A 20449-nucleotide genomic window follows, 5' to 3' on the forward strand; every position below is an offset into this window, starting at 1 on the left:
TTTGTTCTTAATATTAATATTAAATATGTCATGAATGTTAGAGTGAAAAAGATAAAATAAATTAACATACTAAAGTTGAACCAATGTAAATAAATACGGTGGGGAGAGTGGGTGGGTGGGGGATGTTGACTTTAACAAGTTAGAGGTAATCATTGCATCTTTTACTTTCGCAGCTTAGTAATAGTTGAAATTATTGAGTATTTTTTGGAAGTATTTTTAGAGCTCTATTTATTTAGCTGAAAAAAAAGTATAATAAAAATAACGTTTCCCTGATATAATGGTAATTGATGATGAAAATGAAGGATTTTTAATAGAGGTTTGATAGTGTCATGTGACTGCTCTCAGGTTAGTGGTCATCGCTGTTTCAAACCAATTATCCAGGCAGCTGCTGAGGTAACTGTGACATCTGTGGTGTGACACAGAAACCACCGCCACACCAAGTTCCTGCTGCATAATTAATCAGTTGCTTTAAGATGAACTTGAAAAAGTATCTTTTCTAATATATGTAGAATTATCAGATCAAGTTTCTTCCACAACCTCAGCAAACTAAGTTTTATCAATTTCATTTAAGTTTATAAACTCAAACAACTTCCATCACTCAAATAAACAAAAACTGTTTTCAGGTTACAAATTTGAATCTGTCTTAGTAAAGCCAACTAGCTTGATGTTACAACTCTGCAGCTGTGCATCCATTACAATATGTCTTTTCTCAAAGTTGCCTAAAAGTGCCCATTCCTCCCTTCTTCAATACACCAGCTTCACGGTCACAATGTTACCTGCTGCCTATTATCCTTAACCCACTACTAGGTGCTATTTCAATAATTAGAATTAATGTTTTTCATGTCACCTGTCAGCAATCTTAACGTCCCGGCTGAGCATCACCCTAAATAACACTGGTGAATCACCATCACCAGGATGTGGTTAAATTATTAGGATTGGCGAGTTAAGGATTAAATTCAAGCATCTCTTTGGACTAGAAAAGAAAAAAAAAGAAAAAAAGAAGTACATTTATGATATTTTAGAGGTTTAATCCACTTGACCTCATTTACTGTGGCAGGTATGACATTTGTGAGAGTTTTGGACAGACTTTACAGCATGTCTATCAGGCTGTTGTTACAATGCAGCCTTAAAGCGTCAGGACACACAGTCTGCATTATTAGTGAAGAGATGTTTGACACAGTTATCGCAGAGTAAAACACACTAACAAACTTGTGTTGTTCTGCTTTAAAGTCTGAAAGTTTTCATGCAGGAAAAAAATTGGATTTAGTAGAAAAAACAAACAACTTCACTTTCTATTTTGACAATAAACTGAGTGGGAAACTAGATGCACTGACTTAATTAACAAAGCTCTATGGTGTGTGACTGCAAGACACCTTTCTTCCGGTGGTCCAGCTTTACTGAGTGTCAAGGGGGCTTTCTTACCAGTCAGGTGGTTAATTTGGTATGATTTTGTCAGCATTAAGTCATACAGACTCTTATTTAAAACCAATTTATGACTCAAATACTAGTTACTGACAGATTTTTATAGAGCAATTTATTGCTTCTGATTTTCTCCCCGTCACAAAGATATCATGAAAATTTCTCCTGACAACTTAATTCTCAGTTTGGCTTATCTGGTCCTCAGAAAGCAGGTTTGACTGACAGCTTTAACACTTCATCCATCACTCTGTTGTTACCGCAAACATGTCAGGAACTGCTTTCATTCAGACTAACAAAGAAAATGTAAAAGATAGCTCTGAATTGATTCATTCAATGATCTTTTCTTTTGACCCAGAGATATAATGATGTACGCTGCACTTAGAGAAAGAAAAAGATATGACAGAAGAAAAAATACACAAAACAATGCAAATGAAAGCGTTTAATGGATGGAGCGCATTACTGTGGAACTGACATTTATTTCTAGTGACTGATCAGAATAAATTCAACTGATGTCAGTTAATTGTGATTCTGGTTACAATCTAAATATGGTATTAAAACAAATAGGACAGTTTATATTGATGCCATCATCACATTTTCCTAAAATCTGTCATGCTTAGAATTTGCTTGTCAAGATTAGAAAATGCTCAGATTGTGTGATGTCAGTTTTTTAAGGTCTGGTCTGTTCCTTTGTCACGTAAAGCAGAGAAAGCATTCAAAGCCAGTGTAAAGTCATGAACTGCAACTGCATAATATACCTCAAACTAGTTGTTTCAACATCTACATTTGCCATATAAATATTGCAAAGACATTTTGACTCAAAATAAGCCAAGCACAGGTATATTAATGGGGGCTGGATTCTAAGTAGCAGAAAGTTTAGCTTGTACAGGTGCAGAAATTGAACATAGCCCCATGATTTCCACCAGATATGGAAGTATTTGTTCATGAATTGAATTATCATGACATTCAACAATGATTTCTCATGTCACATGTTTTCCCAGTATCCTGCAGCCCTATACAGTAACAGACAGAAACATTTAACTGCAGTGATCACTTTACAATGAGCTGTTTCACATTTTGCATGACACATCTAATCTCCTTTTGTATTTCTTATGCTTTTTCACATTTTGACTGAAAATAAATAAATAAATAAAAATAAAATAGCAGCTTGTTAGCAAGACATTTCCATGCTGCACAGCTTAAAATCTCTTGGTTTAACCAGATAGCATGATCACATTAGGACACTGAGCAGCTTGAGGAAAAACAACCCCTGCTCTTTTCTTTTCATATTTTGTTACATAGCCTGGTCGGTGCAACAGCTCCAACCTAAAATTCTCTCTAGAACAGGATGCATCTGACAAAAAGATAACCCAATTACACAGCATAGCGATCATGCATTAATGTGATTAAAAATGGCGAAGTAGCAGGGTGAAAAGGTGCAGGTTCATTATCAGAAAAAGCTGTTGTGTCAGCTGAAACCCTGCACACCCACATAAAGAAAAGCTTCAAGATTTTATAGCACAGACTTTGGCAATTCTGAAAGTACCACAACAGATTTAATCATCCAACAGACAGCCAATTTCCTGCCGCACTTGTTAAAGTCCAAGCAAGGAGTTATCACTTTCATTTTTTTTGAAGCATTATTTGTTAAAATGGTAAGCTCCCAGTTTGTGTCATTTATGTGAAATGAGCTCACTAAATCAATACCTCCTGCCCTGCAATAAACTCAACTCAGTGAAGACGAACTAAATAAAACTCTCACTTTTCCTCATATAAGCACAAGCCCCCAAACAATTCAACACCATACGGACTTGCAGAAGAAGTTGCTTTGATCTTACAGTAAGTGTACATTACTGAGTCTGGAGATGCACCAAAAAAAAAAAAAAAAAAAACTCAGACTGTCGATCCAAATTTACAATCCACTGCTTTCTGTCCTGCAATATTTCATGTCTGTAAGCCTCATTCCCTTAAATCATTTTTGAGTAAGACACAGTGAGGCCAGAGACTGTTGTGCCAATAAAACCAGCATCTGTACCCCAGCATGACTTTCATAATGACAGCAAAGAATAAATCATATTTAACTGGATTAGTCACGTCTGGCTGACACCCAGTATGCTAATGCTGACCTTATTCAGTGGCGTGAATTAGTTAATTTCTATTAATGTTAAAAAGGGGAGCACCAAATTTAAATTATAAAACATATCTCAAACAAAAGCACTTAATTCACAGGACTAAAGGCAAAATTGACTATTTGAAAACAAAAGTCTCGTATCTCATGAGGCACCTATGGTCACTTTTTTGGGATTATAATTGATTCAAGAACTTTTTTGCATTGAAGTCATTTCAATCTATATAATATTCTTGATCAAAACTCAGCTTCAAACTAAGTTTCTTCTTGTGCTTTCTGCCCACACCCTGCTTGTTTAACAACTTCTGAGTCTGCCCTGCATTTCTTATTACCTCTCATTTAGTTTCTGCCCAAGTCCTCGCTGTAGAGCCTGCAGCCATTAGTTTTCATTTCTGATCAACTTGAAGCAGATGCTGGGCTGGTGTCAGTCCTGGTTCACGGCTGGTTCAACTTTAAAGACTAAGAACAAGTTTGCTTTTTTATTTAAAAGGCCAAAGAGCCACAATAGAGCTCTACGTAAATGTCCCAGCAATGTATGTATGTGGTTTAATCATCAATCAATCAATCAATCAATAAAATAGAGTAAATAAAGTAAAATACCATAAAATAGCTGTGACACAGCTATATGCTGATATAACTCAGGATTTCTTTTTTTTTCTTTTAAATTTAGGACATTCACGTATTGTTTGGTCACCATCATCCCACTAAAGCCCCTGAGGTAAACTGGTCTTTAGCTTAGACCAGCAAAGAGCTGGTGCTGACTTCCTGACAAAGATCCTGTGCTTTGGAGCTGAAATGAAAAAAAAATCTCATAATTAGGTACCGGCTTCAAACCAACACTGGAACCACCTCGGTCAAACAAGCAGGAGCAGTGAAATTACTTATTCATTTCCATCCCTGAGAGGAAGCGCACCTAACAAGGAAAACCACGGTTCATACATACATATGTATACTGTCTGCACCACTGAAATTATGCACCATAATATCCTGCAAGGTTAAAGAATGGATCATATCCGTGACCAGATTAAAAAATGAAAATAATAAAAAAAATTTAAAAATGATGCAGCATAGAGTTTTGTTTCTTTTCCGAGTCTCTGGAGAACCACAGATGGAGAAAGGTGAGAGGCAGAATCAAAACAAAACTAATAAAACATCATCTGAACTTTCAGGAACCAAAATGAAAAGTAACTAAGTCATGAATAAGAAAATGGAGGCTGATTCACAGCTCCTACATTAGATCACAGAGGACGACATGGATATATCTAGAGACGCTCCTCCTCAAAGTGCTCCATTAACAACCATTTCCACACTGCAATGAAAACCTTCTGTCTTTCCATCAGTGTAAAAAGAAAACTTGTATTCTGGACAACACTGGAGGAGAATATGAAGATAAGGCCTTTCTGAAGTTTGTATGTACAGTACCTTTATTAATCTGCTGATTTAAGAAGAAGCTGCAGTAGAAAAAAAAAGGGAATAAAACAGAACTTTATGGCAATACATTAAATAATTTCAGAACCCAACAAAACGTACTTGGTTCTTTTCAGAGAATCCTGAAATAGATCTGGAAACTAAAAAAAAAGTCACAGAGAAGTCAAGAAGCCGCATTGTTAACTTTTCTCATTAACGTCGGCCTCTTATCCTCCCCTCTTCGCCACGGCTCACTACTTAACAAATGAGGACTTCAGCTCACTCCTCCACTTCCTTTTATACCTCCTTCTTCCAATGACTCCTTAACCTGTAGTTGGAGAGACTCTGTCCCCTTCATTGTGTGTTTGATTGAGACACAAAGACTGAAGCAAATGTAATAATCTACTTTTAAGTTTTAAGGTCACAATATAACAAAAATCAGAAGTAATGCTAAAACTTGTTCCATTCAAGTTCCTGGTTGGTCTCTGAAACTGCATCATTAAAATCTTTGCTGTGATGCACAAACCTCCAATTTATCTCAAAAACATCATTGGCCTCCATTAACTCAAATACGTTTTTCACTCTGTGCTGTTCTGTCTAAATTTCCTCCTCCCTGCCACTTCCACACGCTTAAGCTGCACAAACAAAACTTTAAACCAGGCTTAGCTATGTTGCACTCCCTGACCTGTTTTGAACATTGTTTACCCTCCAGACCTGCCTGCTCTTTTTTCACCCCAGCTCATCCCTTCTCACCTGGATTCCCCTCTTCTCCTCAGCTACTACAACCAGCATGACACCGACCCCCTGCTGAGCAGAGCTTCCACCGCTCTGGATTCAGCTCTGCAAGGTGTCCTCCTGATTCACTCACATCAGCTCCCAACAGCCTTTAATCATCCCGCTTCATGTACTGCGATAAATAAAATTCTCTCCTTTAACCAGCCCCTTTGTTTTGTCTGCTTTTAGGTTCACGAACCAAGACTTAAAGGCCTTATGATGCTCAGGTAAAAAGGGCACAATTTCACAAACAGTGGGCTGTATTTGCTGGACTTTCACTGGCACCCACTTTGCCATTTTAGAGGGCAGGCTCTGCTAGCTTGGGGAAAAGGAGGGGGGTGATGGGGTGTCAATGGCAGTATCCAGTAGTGGTTATTTCCCTTCTTGAGGTCACAAGAGGAAGATCTCTCTGTTTGAGCACACATTCACTAAAAAGTGGAGCAAGCAAGTGCAAGAGGAGACAGAATTTTCTCATTTTTGAGCCTTATACACAGGCTATGAGGACAAACATGAATGTTAGAAAACCTTTAGAAAGTGAATTTTGCATAATATGGGACCTTTAACAGCGCTGTCATCGTGAGACCAGCTTGATTTGTGAAAAGACACCCCCACCCTCAGAATTGTATTCAAATGGTGTTTCATTATTGGACTTAAGTGCTTGTCATGGACTGTCCATAGCAAACACCATGTTCAAGCATTTGAGTGTCCATGTGTGAACTTCACACCAGGACACTCTAGGCCACAGTTCCATGATCAACTTTGTAGTTGTTTTATTAAACTTGCATTACATGTAGACGGTTTGTACTTGATGTTTGCCACATAGCCATTTTATATAGTGCACGAAAGCTTCTCGGGGTACATTAAGTATATTTGATGCATTGCCCAGGCCTTTTGTGCATCTGTCTTCTTTTGTAACATCATTAAATAGATAGTAAATTAAATGATAATGAAGTAGAGCTGTTCTTTTCAGTTAGGATCAAATATTATGTATATAAATATTTGAAGCTATCCCTGCTCTTTTAACACTGAAACTGTTTTAAAAAAGAAAAAAAAATACTGATGCTGACTAATTGTGTGAAAATGTGAATAAAAAAGAAAAAGGCAGAATTAGCTGTAACCACCTTTTCCTGATCTATAGACAAATCTGTGTGTTTAAATGTGAATCATGACCATCCACCAAACCTACATCTGCTCTCAGAAAAACACACCAAAACACACACTTGCGATGCCCACAGGTGGTGGAAATCAACGAATGGGCAGAAGAAGGAAAACAGGACTAAACAGTCCTCATTGTTATTTGTATTCAGCAGCTGCAGAAGAGAAAGGTTGAATCCTTGTGAAAGCAATAAATAAACAGAAAATGTCTTTAAGTGTTGATAATACCAGAGCTCTATTCCCTCTGACTCGTTTCAATACAAAAGTAGAAGCATGTTATTCATGTGCTGCATGACTCAAAAATATGCTGGATGCTGATTTAATAACTGAAAGAGAAAAAAATAACTTCCATTAACAATTGGATGCTTACAAAATGCTAGCACACTTTTTATTTCCCATAAATACAACAAACATGGCATTAGCTGAGGTAAAAATCCTGTTAGTGCAGCTTTCTTTAAGCTCCACAGCCACAGGTCACTTAAGACACAATAATCTGTTTTCCAAACTAATGTGCTGCTTTTCTGTTGCCTTTTTACTCTTTTTTAGATCAAAATGAGTGTTCCACTTCAGAAGACTCACTTTCACAGAGGAAGAGAACAGAGGCAATCCAAGGACATTTTAAGACTTAGGAAAGAGGAGGTGGACACTTGAAATGTTCATTTCTGTGACAGCTGATATGGGCTGAAACAACTCTCTGACAGAACATAATGTGCAGATATTAATGTAACATGCACTGTTTGAATTGAAAAGGTGACTTCTAAGAGTGCAGACATCAGAAAAACTGCCTCTTTGTTATGGAAATAAAAGCAATGGGTCACTAGTAATTTAAGCAGGTGTCATGTTTCCTCAAGGGAGAAATGATAAAAGTTGATTCGACTCATGCTGGCGTTTTATTAGCTCTTGTAAGAAAATTAAAAACGGCACTCTGAGCACAGAATGGAGGAATAAAACATGAGTGCCAAACAGCTGCAGACAACTGAGTCGGTGCTGTGTTGTAGCTTTATTTGACTGCTACTTCTTTCATAACTTCTCATTTATGAGTGACTCAGGGAGGAGGGAGAGGCTGGCCAAGACGCTTTTGTGTTGAGACTGCTGATGATCAGGTCTGGTTTATGATATATTTTCCTGGTGTCTGGACTGGGTCCAGCGCTGTAATAATGCAGAAAACCACATTGTCTCTTTGATCTGAGTGGGATGAAGACATTTTGTTAGCATCACTGTAACTATCAAGATTCTAAAGCTGGTTTCATGAGCTCAAATCTAAAGATAAACTACAAGAATTAAGCAGTGGTCTCAGTGGGTATAAACGTGAGGATAATAACTTATCACTCTCACTGCATCTCCAACCTATTAACTTTTTTGTTTGTTTTTTAGATGGAATTCATGTCATGCATGTGTGTCTGAAAGCTAAAGACTGAGGTCCGTTTCCTGCAGCAAGCTCAGATTGCGTGGCTTAGAAAGCAATGCATGTTGGGTGAATTCTCTTAGTATAATCAACTCTTTTGTACTGATTGAAGTTCATGTTCGAGCCAGATGAGCCAGATGCCGAAAGTCTGTGAAAGGTGCTCTACAAATTAATCTTCAAATTGATATTTTTCCATTTTTATTTGTAAATTTATTTGTCTGTAAAATAAAAAAATATTCATTTATTTATATTGTGATATTCAATCATCACAGTATTAATCTAAAATGACAAATGCTTATCTATCTGTCCCTTCTGTAAGTTTTTTGTGATTGCTGTGATCTAACATGCCTGATTTTTTGGCAGCGTTTGTGAAAAGTTGCGGCTGAAGCTGTGGTGGGTTTATGTTTAGTTTTTGTTTGCTTTTTTGTTTTTTTCTTGCAAAAGCACTTAAACCTATGTTTAAATAATTTATTAAACATTAATTATCCCAACATTCTTTATGGAAACAAGCACACTGGGACAGTATTTCACTGTGTAGCTGAGGGCTGTTGAAGCTGTAACTTCACACAAAGGGGAGGAAAAAAAAAGATCTGATTTGCAACAGATCTGGATGCTATACACTTCATTGTGGTGATTTTTCAAAGCTGTTTGCATATTTCAGACATTCTCTGTTGGTGTTTTGCTGTAGAAAAAAAGCTTGTTAATTGATTCATTTAATTTCTGTTAAACCACAACGTTTCACACAGTAGAAAGAAGTTCACCTCCACTTTCATGCAGAATACGGAGGAAGAATCAAGCACGATGACTTTAGACAGAAGTTGCAGCACATTTCTCTTGTGCATGTCTGCATGTTCATAATCAGCATCATGGAAGTAAACTTCACGCTGTGTGTGTATGAAGTAACATGAAGGATATTTGTGGCATAATTGTGAGTAAAACTGCTTCAATATTTAACCAAAAACCCTCAAAAATATCAGTATCAGCTGCATCGTGTCTTTCAGTCCCTAATGATATTTGGATGTTTGGGTTAAAGGATACTTACTGGACTTAACAGGGATTCGTGAGGACAACTCAAGCCGTAGCCTTTTTAAAAATGAATAGGAATGAAACATAAATCCTTATGAAAAATTAAATCATAAATCACTATTCTGAATGTTATTGCCAGTTTTTCAGAAATTTAAACAATTTCCTGGAACTGTAGCAGAAACAAACAAAATTGCTGATGCTAAATTTGTCATGTGGATTTATTTACTTTGGCTGGCATCCAGTCACGAACAATAGTTTGACTTTATCCACAGGAGGTTTTAATATTTGTACTTCAGCCCCATTACAAGATTGACAGTAATTTTCACTATGCTGCTAAAAGGATTTTAAAAAATAAAATAAAATAAATAATCGAAGAATTCTTTTTTAATATGAGGTACCTTCCACTGTAGAAACTGTCCGTAAAAGATTCAATCTATCTTCTTTACACTCATCACACAGCAGAAGCCTAAAAAACTGGTTTCTTTAAACCAGAATGACCATTTCTTTTGTCATTTGAGGGAAGTGACTCTTTTATTTTTCTTTGAAATGGTTGCTGTCTGAATGAAAAGGCTTTTTTTCTCGCTTATTTTTCCACCATTGAGATCTTCTCCAGGGAAGTGAGGACGCTATCATATTTGACTAGACTGTCCATTACTCAGAGCAGAAAAACAGGATGCTGCTCAGACATGTCGGCGTTTATGTGTACACTATTAGAAGTAATTTTCTAGACCAGATAATCAGGGTGTTTCAAACACACACAAACACAAAATTAATGTTGATTTGGTGGGTGTGGACGTCTCAGAGGAGGGATGTGTAGTGAATAAAAGGGCAGAGCAACATCTTTGAATGCTTTATGGGAACTTCATACAGATGATGTGAAAAAAAAAAGCTAAATTGATACAGGATGTGTCAAACATTTTCTCACACAAACCATAGCCTTCTACGATGCATCTGTCCATCCTTTGGTTAAACCCGCATATTCTACTGCAGCATGCAATGTACAGTACAGGCATCACTTTGATGGAAGTTTTCAAACTGGGAACACTGGAGGTGTCTCCTCCTTTTACAGCCCAGCATCACAAGTTTTGAGTTTGAAAATGAGGAATAAAGTGGAAATAAGTTGTGACATTGAGGATAAAAGACTGAATATTGATTCTTAAATGCAATCTGTGAAACTAGAGAGCCCATTTCCCAGTGCATATATCAGTATTTCCCAGCAGCTCCCAGCATTTGACTGAGGGATTGATGAGCTTTAAAAAATCCAATTCTGATGCCTTGGAAAATTTTAAACCAATTCTCGATTCCAATCCCTTACCTCAGAAGGTTACGCAGGTTTTCATTTTATTTTCAAGTATTTAGTAAACTGTGTATGACTTTTTGATTTTTTTTCTTATTTTTATCACCAAGGTCGCTGTTCAGCAGCTCGAGTTCAGGTCTTGGGTGGCCTGAAGTTACACTTTAGGATGGTCTTTAAGTTTTCATGTGTATTTTATTGATTTATAATGTCTTGAGTCTAAATGCAGGAATGTTCATGTTTGTTGCCTCATAGCTACGAGCGTTCAGCCCTGGCTTGTTATGTGTGTCTACATGTAGCTGTGCTTGTTTCAAGGATTTTATCCTGTCCTTACTGAGATGATCTGTTTATTTTGCCCTGAGGCTGCAGCTCTCTTACAGTCAGAATGTAATAATAAACAAACATAAAAAATGTATAGAAACACACACACACACACACTTTATGTGCAGTAATGAAGAGGGCAGGGATGTCTACACTCGTAGATTTCACCAAAGGTTGAAACTTTCCAGCCCTCCTTTGTGCTTACTGCCACTGAGCCCGTGTGTAATTCTTGGTTGATATGATTTGAAAGGCCAAGGACATGAGAATTGTCCAACAGCAATTTCTAACCTGCAGCACTTAATTAAAAACAAATCAGCAGTTAACTCGAAAATAGTTAATAACTGATTTAGTGTCTGTGACAGCGATAGTAAGGAGAAAGTAGGGACGTTCTGATGTCATTTCTTTCTGTCCGATACCGATGCAGATACCTGGAGTTTAGGTATCTGCCGATGCCGATTACTGATCCGATAGCTATTATTTTATTAAGAGGTTTATAAATTCTATTTCATTCTTCAGTTTCACGTGACAGTGACATGGATCTGATTGACATGAGACTGTCCAATAACAACACTTTGGGGTAATATGAGATAAACAATAAACCACAAGTTTCCTCGTTCTCAGATGAACGATAAAAAATCTCAAGAATAAAGACAGTAAAAGCAACAGAAAAGCCGATCAGCTGATCACTGACGGCCGGTCATGGAGCAACAGGAGAGGGAGGAGGAGTAGAACCAAAGCAGGAGAAGGCATATTAGTACCAAACTGCCTGAAAAGTTTTTTCCTTTAAACGAAGGAGTGCGAGTGTTGAGCTTTCTCACTGGGAAAAGTGTGGGGGAACGTTATTTTTGCCAGCATTAATTTTTATTCATGTAATTCTTGTTTTATTAACACATGAAAACCATGATTGTCACAGAACTTTTTAAATATTTCGTAAAAAGAAAAGTTGGATCAACAAATTTCTATTTCTGAGATGCTGTGAGTTTGAATGTATATGTATTTTAAATAATGATAATGTTGTAATTCCGTAATAAAACATAATAACCCTAATAACAATAAACCTAATAAAACAAACAAAAAAACTGAGGCGACCTAACCTCACCTTCCCTTTTCAAACTCATAGGGAAACTATGAAAACCTTTCTCGAAAGCGCCATTTCTTTGTTATGGTTTGTCCCTGCTATGGCTAATGTGGAAACAGAAAAGAGCCAAGATGACTTAAAATTATCCATATCCTAAAAATATTGTTCATTTGATGGGATGAGATAAATACAAATAGATATGTGATTTAAATGACTCTTTGAACACTTCCAGTTTACTTTCCTTTATATGACCAACAGACCATTAAAACCATTTACACACAACAGAACAAGAGAAATGAAGTGAGTTTTAAAACTCCACCTGCATAAATGACTGTACAGCACAATGATTTAAAACTTGATTTTAATTTCCATTTAATCCAAGTCTTATCTAATGACTCATGAACATCCACTGTTTCTGTGGATGTTTGGAGGAGTTAGGAGAAACAGATGGTGTGTGCAGCCAAGAAGTCAAGGAGACATCTCTCCTGGTAAAATTGAATCTCATCTCTGATGCAAATTTCAGCAACACAAAGCTTCTCTACAGCAGGCTCGCTTTGCAATTTTGAGAGATCATTTTGCACACTGATGGAAACAATATACATAAAGGGCACAGCATTAATGTGGTACTTCACCATCTCAGCTTATTAAATGTGAGTCAGCTCAAAACTTTTCATCTCATTAAAAATATAGAGGCTCATTTGCACAGACTTTGAATGCTAACACAAAGACAGATGCAAGCAGAAGTGGATAGTAACGAGTTGCATTTACTCCTTAACATTTACTTGAGCAACTTAAAAAGAAACAAAACAAAAAAACAAACAAAAAAAAACACATTTTTTGTCTGTCTGCTTACATTCTTTATAAAAAATAAATCATACATTATAATCAGTTACTGAGTACTTCAGTAGTTTTTTTCACCAAATACTCCTTTACTCTTACTCAAGCAATTATTTGGGTGATTACTTTTCATTTCTACGTGAGTAATGTTATTTTAAAGTAACACTCCTACTTAAGTACATTTTGGGGAACTCTACCCATGTTTGGATGCAAGAATATTATTGGTTCCACCTGCAGGCAGTTCCTATAAGACCTGTAGTACTTTGAGATGCCGTGTGAGTAATAATCTGATGAGCTTCTGAACTCTCATGTGCTTACTGCTGGCATCTGGTGTGATGAGGCTGATTCAATTATACAGTGTGTGTGTGGTTAAATGCTCAATAAAAACAAGAGTATTAAACCATCAGATACCAATTAGCAAAGTTTGCTTGTTGCTTCGTGGACAGATCTCCCTGGATAGACACTTGATTGATTTTGGTCAATGTAACTCCAGAATAGACCCCAAAAGAACTTTATAAAGAAGGCTAATCTTTTGCAGATTGTTTTTTATGTGGGGTAACATAAGATTCCCAGTTATATGAAAACTAGCTGTTTAAGCAGAACTTCAGTTTTGTTTCCCTGAGATATTATTACTGGAATAATACAGAAGACGTAGCTAATTATATTCTTGACCAAAAATACACTGTGCAAATATAAAGGTAAACCTCCCTGCACAACTTCCAGGCTCTGGTGTCAAAAAAAGAGAACTGCTTTAAGTTGATTTTCTCTTACGGGTATAAACCCTTACTAGAAATGTTGCTCTACATCTGAGAGGCATGCCACTTCAGACCCTGTACGTGGTCTATGCCAAATTTGAAGTTAAAGTTTTGAGAATGAGATGAAGTTAACAGAAAGTGCCTGTTGACTTGTCGAATGTCAAAGCGACTTAATGCGATCATGGCCGTGTCACCTCCCAGCCAGGACTGAGTTTTACATGCAGGATGGTGGACAGCTTCAGTGGCAATGAGCCAGCAGCTCCAGCTAGAAAGCAGCTGAAGATGAAAAGAAATGCACAACAGAAATATGCAAAGCCCTCAGTAAATCCTCCCAAATGATTCAGACACACTGCGTCCAGCCACCACGGAGCATTTGAAAATCCTCATGGGAGTATTTAAACCATCTAGGGTTCTTTCATGTGCATTTTCTTCTATGCGTTTGAAAAGATATATATGAATATTTATTACATTAGCTTATGAAACACATTATTCAAATTTAATACCAGAAGGTTACATTTGCACAATGTTTTCTCCCATGGGGATTTCCCCCGAATGAGGAAAGTCTTCTTCTTTACGCTTTTATTTACATTTATAGATTAATCTCTGCTTTATAACAGGCACCATGGGTCAGCTTTCCAAGGAAGTTCTGAGAGTCTAAAACAACACAAATAATTCCAAGTCAAAGAAATCACATTCTCTAAGAATAAAGTAACCTGCTGACATACACATCAAAAACGCAACAAGCATTCAAACATGAATTTGACCAAATATTGTAAGTTTATCAGTGTTGGTACCAGACGACTTAACACACCATCTGATGATCTCAGAATGATGCTGCTGACTTCTATTATATCTTCAAGTTTTCTCCAACAATTGAACTCTTGGTTCTGGTGGTGAGGATCGCTACATGCCTGAACCTAAATCTGTTATAAAACTCCAAACAACTTGGCATTTTATAGGAAAAAGCTCAGAGGACTGACTTTTTTTCTTTCTTCTGTTTGACCTGTAGGGGAAGCTGGTTAAGGTGTAACAATACATTAATTTGCATTGATACATTGGTTCAATGATCAACATGCCAACAGCACTGATCAAAATTTAAACGTGATTGAGATTAAAAAGATTTGCACTGGGTCACATGAGGCCCAATCCCAATGCTGCCCCCTTAGTATTGACCTTACGATCAGTAAAAAGAGGTGGTACGAATACCTTAAATCTCCCAGTAACACATAATTTATAATACTGTTATTAGAATGGGCAGCCTTCTAAAATATAGAAGTTTGTTCTGGGTAAGAGACAGATATTAGATAAAGGAAAACTTTTTGGGGACCTCTTCTACGGTCTCGCAACCACAGAAAGTGCTTAAAAGAACGACTTCTGTGGTCTGAATCTTTACAGTTTCGGCACCATCCAATCCTAGTTTCTGTTAACATCTGTTAGACATATATGCACCTTCTGAAATTTGAATCTTATCAAGGGCAAATGTGCATACTTAAAGACTGATGCAACTGTTCGGATGATCATCTGGAACTTAGTTGAGAAGAGAAGATAAAATGTAATCAGGAGATGTCAGAATCAGTTCAGCAGATGACAGCGACTGATGGATGAGGTGTACTCATCCTGTTCCCAGCCTCCTCCTCTAAAGCTGGGGTAACTTTGCCACTGAAAGTGTAGATGAGGCAGGGATGTGTGGAACAAGCTAAAGCATCTCTCACAAAACCAAATCCCTCAGAATTCCAAAGCTCAGAGATGCTTACACAAACAGCCGGGCAAAATCCATCTTTCTGACAGATTCATTTCCAAAAGCCCAAACCCCCAACTGGTTTCTGGATGCACTTCTGAGCAACACCCGCCAGGGAGCGAGTGTGTCAATATGTGTGTGTGCGCCGGGTAATAAAGAAAGAGCAAGAGGATGAAGTACGCGTCATTCAATGCAGAATATGAAGTGTGGTACAACCAACTTTATTTCTACTCTTTAAACATACTCTGTATTTTAGTCAAGTACTTCTCTAATTGGACCAAATGGAAATGTCACTGAATTTGAGAGACTTGTGCATCCTAAAATGTTCCAATCTCCTTCTCAACCAATCTGTCTGAGCTACCAAATTCCTACAAGCTGCCTCTCAGCACTGTGTAGTTGTGTATTTATGAAGCATCTCTCCTCTGAATATAAAATACTCTGGTGTGAGTTTAAATTAAAGAATTACTCCAGGAGCAAATGTACCAAATCAACTCACATTTACAGCCATGTGCGATGGTACAGAGCACAGACATGTCCATCTAGACCTTATACACAGCCTGCCAAACATATAAATTCTCTAAACATCCCTCCATTAATTAAACTGGATGAGTCTTCCCTTCTGTTAGATTTAACCTTGTCACGTCTTACTGTGTTAATGCTGATCTTACAGCTTCAGCACACTTTCTCACCCGTTTGAAGTCAAATATTCACACTTAATTATTTAATTTTTAAGTCTGACATTTCCTTATTTTTTTTAGCCCTTTTATGATGCATACATTGATTGATAAATGAAAAAGAAGTCTTCATTCTGAGAGCATAAATTACAAGAGATGAAATGTTTTTTACAGCTGACCTGCCCTTACTTTGATTTTCTGTTCCTTAGAATAAAAAAGTGACTTAATGAGTTGGCCAGGTATTCCGTCCTGTCATTTTTATATTGCTGCTTGTCGTTCTGCTCATGGTCATAATCTGGATCTGATTCTGTTTTGAATTAGTGCGTCTGGATTATAGGTGATGTTATGCCTAAAATTAGTGCTTTCATCAAAAGCCTTGTGGTAATTTATGACCCCAGTGCTAACCAGATGCCATCACTCATTAACATGTGCACAGATTCTTCAAACCACACTTCCTGATTTTTTTTTAAAAATCTAATTGCTTTTTTTTCTGACAAAACTGCAGTTTAATCTTTCAAATTCCAGCATTTATTCAGTGTTCACGCACAATTATATATTTAGAAATAAACAGCTTCACTTACCAACTACAAGATGCAGCATGTGGCCAAAACACCGAAGCCTGAAGGTTATATTTCCTCTAGGACAGGTTTTCATTTCATTCTTGTAGTAAAAACTAATTCAGAGAGCTTTTTGCCACTGTAGCAGAGCAACAAAACAGATTAGAGGTGCAACTCCACCTGGTATGCAAAATAAAAACTAAACAGTCTGATGTCATTTATCTTATTTACACCACAGCACTTCATTTCTCTCTACATGCTTGTTCTGCCCTGTTGCTACATGCAGACATATGTGCGCACATGCAGGTAGGCACACTCAAACCAACTTTAGCCACTTGAGAATCAGACAGAAATCAGCATTTTTAAACTCTCACAGGGAGGTGAAGATGGAAAAACTCATGTTATGCTGAGAACGTCCTGTCCATCACTGTCCATGGCTGAACAAGCTAAACTTAGCATCATTTGTGTGTTGTATTAATGGATCTAGTGTTCTTTATATGTTTTATTAACATAACATATTATCTCAGAGCTAAACTCTGAATATTGAGAGTGACTCCACTAAGTAAAACGGTCTTTATTCCCTTTATCAGGACATTTGAGAACGTGGACGTGTTTGTTGCCTCAGTGTTTCAGTTATTTATGGAAAATTTTAGGTTTTAAAATCTGACCTGAATTCACAACTGAGCGTAGCTGTCACAGGATGTTTGTATGACTGTCACACAAGAAACAGACAGGACTTCACGGACTGAAATTTGTCAGTTTTACAACATTTTAAATTGCAATTTTGATTTAAAAAGGATTAGTAATGCGGCCCTACTGAACATACTCTCATTTTAATGAAACTGAGAGAAGTAAAAGTAGTAATAAAAAAAATCTTTTTGGCATTATGATGGGTGCAGGGCTAATCTAGAGATACCTAAAAACATATATAGCTGCCTTCCATGAAAGAAAGCACCTGCCGGTTGGTGGGGAGGTGTTACAGCAGTGGTCTTCGGCAGAGTTACTTCGTTTTTTAGAATAAACCTTGTTACTGGCTGACCTTGCATGGTGGATCCACTGTTGACAGGTTTTACCTGACAGGTTTTCTTTTACTAAAGTGGTTATCTAACATTATGATTTTTGTTCCTTTTGTCTTGCTGAATTTCTCAAAAAATTATAACCAGATTAGAAAATTTTCCGAGAGGTGAAGAATGACCTGATCCCATCACACTTTACACAACCAAAGCTGCATGCAACCTCCTTTTGAGACCACTTTTGGTTGTAGCACGATCTCTACCTTACCGCAGTTGTGTTAGCAAAGTTTTGAATGAAAGTTACTGATTTGGGAATTATCGATCAGAAACTGCACTTCATGCTTCGGGGAGAACAGCTGCTATGTTGTGCTGGCTTTCGGCATGTACACCTATAAATAATTCCTAACAGTACCATTAAAGCTTTAAAATGAAAATAAAATATCATGTATTTTTCCTTGTAGCTTGTATATAAGGAAACAGCCAATCATCAGAGAATACTTTTGAATTGCGAGACATTTGTGACCTTTAGCTCTATATGTATTATAGATGTCCATTTGAAATATCATTCGAAACCCAGCTGCTTTGATTTGGACCCAGCATAAACTTTAATGCCCATATTTCATCCTTAGCTCCCTTGAAAATAAATGAATTTCTGCTTCATGTCCAGTTAAGAATGGCCAGGCAGAGACATGCTGACCTGAAATGAGGTCCTCAGCTAGTCGGAGGAATTTGCTTTCAGTTGATGCCGTGATGATAAATCTAACAACTCTTTAGAAGAGAGATCCCACACCCAAAACCAACCACCTCTACAACCTCAGTGGAGCAGCAAGGATGGGTTCACTGTGCTTTGATCTAAACCCTTTGGAGCAAATAAGGGGTATCAGTCTCAAACCTTATCTACAATACCTTTCAGTCTGTTTTAAGACGTGGCTCATACATAAAACTGGGATTCTGATAAAACTGCATTGTTAAAATCCAGAGCAAGAAACTGCTGCAGGCAACAGTAACTGCAAAAAAAAAAAAAAAAAAAAAAGGTAATTACAGAGAAAGTAATTAAAAATGAGGATGAACAGTGGAGGTGTGAACGTTACAGAATGCTTTGATGTATTAAAACTTAATTTTTTTTACTATTGGAGTATTCATAACATCAATTTTACATTTCAGGCCCTTGTCTTTTCCCCATTTTCACCTTACTTATTCATTATTTGCATACCACCTTAATTGGAGTTTTAAACAAACTGCATTTTGTCAAAACACTTTGTTAAAAATAAGTGCTCGTTCAGTCAAAACATTTCTGCATCAATGCGTCAGAAATCTTAGCGCTGCTCTGCTCTGAGGTCAGTAAAGGTTATCATCAAAGAGATGCCATAACCCTCTTTGATCCCTCTGCAGTGACAGGTAAAGTTTTCTCATTTCCTGAGCCACCACAGTGCATTTAATCAAGTTTGGATTAAAATTCATTTGGAAAAAAGGCCCAATGAGCCATAACAACTGAAGATATTAGATGAAGCATTAAAAAGCACATTAATCAGAACCTCAATATGAGCCAAAGAAATGGAATATTAAGTTTTGTCAGAAACAGTAAAGTAAAATAAATCGTACCTGTAAATGGGATCCTGCATCACCATCATCTTGCTCTCGTCCCATGTCCACTCCTTTTTCTGTAAACAAAGTCAACAAGCTTCAGATTTCTGGCATATGATGCTGAAAACCAAATCAAACTCCCGTATTTGCTGCAGTTTAATATAAAAAACTAAGAGCCGCCTTGATCTACATTTTTCTTTTTCTCTTGTGTTTGATTAAAACTCTCTTTCAGTTTAAGGTCACAATCATAATGTCAACACATAGCCACACAGGAATTATTCATATTGATTTCTCTCTCCACCGAGTCTTTTGTTGATCCACGTCATTCAGTCGCTCCCATCTCTGGCCTGTCAATGCCTCCTCTGTACTTTGATGTAAAAAGATTGCCGACCGGCAGACTTGACATTTCAAATCTTAGCGAAAAGATGCAAAATGAGACAAGAATAACAGCTGATGATAAATCATAACCTAATTAATTTCTCATGGAGCTTTCAATTGCGGCTTTTGTACGTCACCAGAGGAATACGTGCACATCTTTCTTTGACACGTTTCAGAAAAGCAAAAGTCTTCAGGGACTTGAAATTTTGGTAGTGAAGTGGTTTCCATACACATCATTGAGTGAAAGCTCCAGGATTTAATACACTTCTTTAACATGTTAAAATGCATCAAATTTAAGATCAATAATGTGCAGCTCATGTTAAAGCAAGTAAAATCAGTTGCCTCTATCATCTTACTACTTTGAATGAATTAAATGGATTTTCTGCCAACAATCCCTTTTATCTTATTTGCAGCAAGTGCTTTTACTTTTCTTACTTAATATTTGTGCAGAAGACATGTCCTGCAACCCAGTCCCAGAGAAGAGGCAAAACATATATGGATGGATGGAGGAGAGATATCAAGTGATGCATCAAATGTTTAATTTAATAAGAGTAAGCACAGAGCTTAAAGAAGAAAACTTGGAATAGCAAAGATAATACACAATCTCTAATCAGCTTGGCTGCACTGAATAACCTATAAAATCAATCCCACTGAGGACAAACTTACAGCCATGGTGTGTGCACAAAACAGAGCCTGACAGAGGTATCCACTATTTTATATATATTTAAAAATAAAAATAGGAAAACAATACACACATCTGCAAACTCTAACATTATGAAAGTTTTAAGTTTAAAAAATGAAACAAAGGATGAATATGTACTGAAATGAGGTATCATGAACACAGATGCCTCAAACACACTTAATTCCACTTCATTCCACGTCTTCGTTGAAGATAAAACTTTATAATAA

General features: G+C 37.0%; 1 protein-coding gene across 4 annotated transcripts in view; it reads right to left on the reverse strand.

Moving 5' to 3' along the window:
* Window positions 1–20449, reverse strand: part of LOC121652732 (carboxyl-terminal PDZ ligand of neuronal nitric oxide synthase protein-like) — a 196756-nt gene that overhangs the window by 100359 nt on the left and 75948 nt on the right. For all 4 annotated transcript variants that reach the window (XM_042005671.1, XM_042005672.1, XM_042005674.1 and 1 more), the window contains exon 4: window positions 19181–19239. In XM_042005671.1, the coding sequence (XP_041861605.1) occupies window positions 19181–19239 (59 nt within the window). The remainder of the gene's footprint in view (window positions 1–19180; window positions 19240–20449) is intronic.

The sequence above is a fragment of the Melanotaenia boesemani genome, chromosome 14 (genome assembly GCF_017639745.1).
Source record: "Melanotaenia boesemani isolate fMelBoe1 chromosome 14, fMelBoe1.pri, whole genome shotgun sequence".
NCBI classification, from domain to species: Eukaryota; Metazoa; Chordata; class Actinopteri; order Atheriniformes; family Melanotaeniidae; genus Melanotaenia; species Melanotaenia boesemani.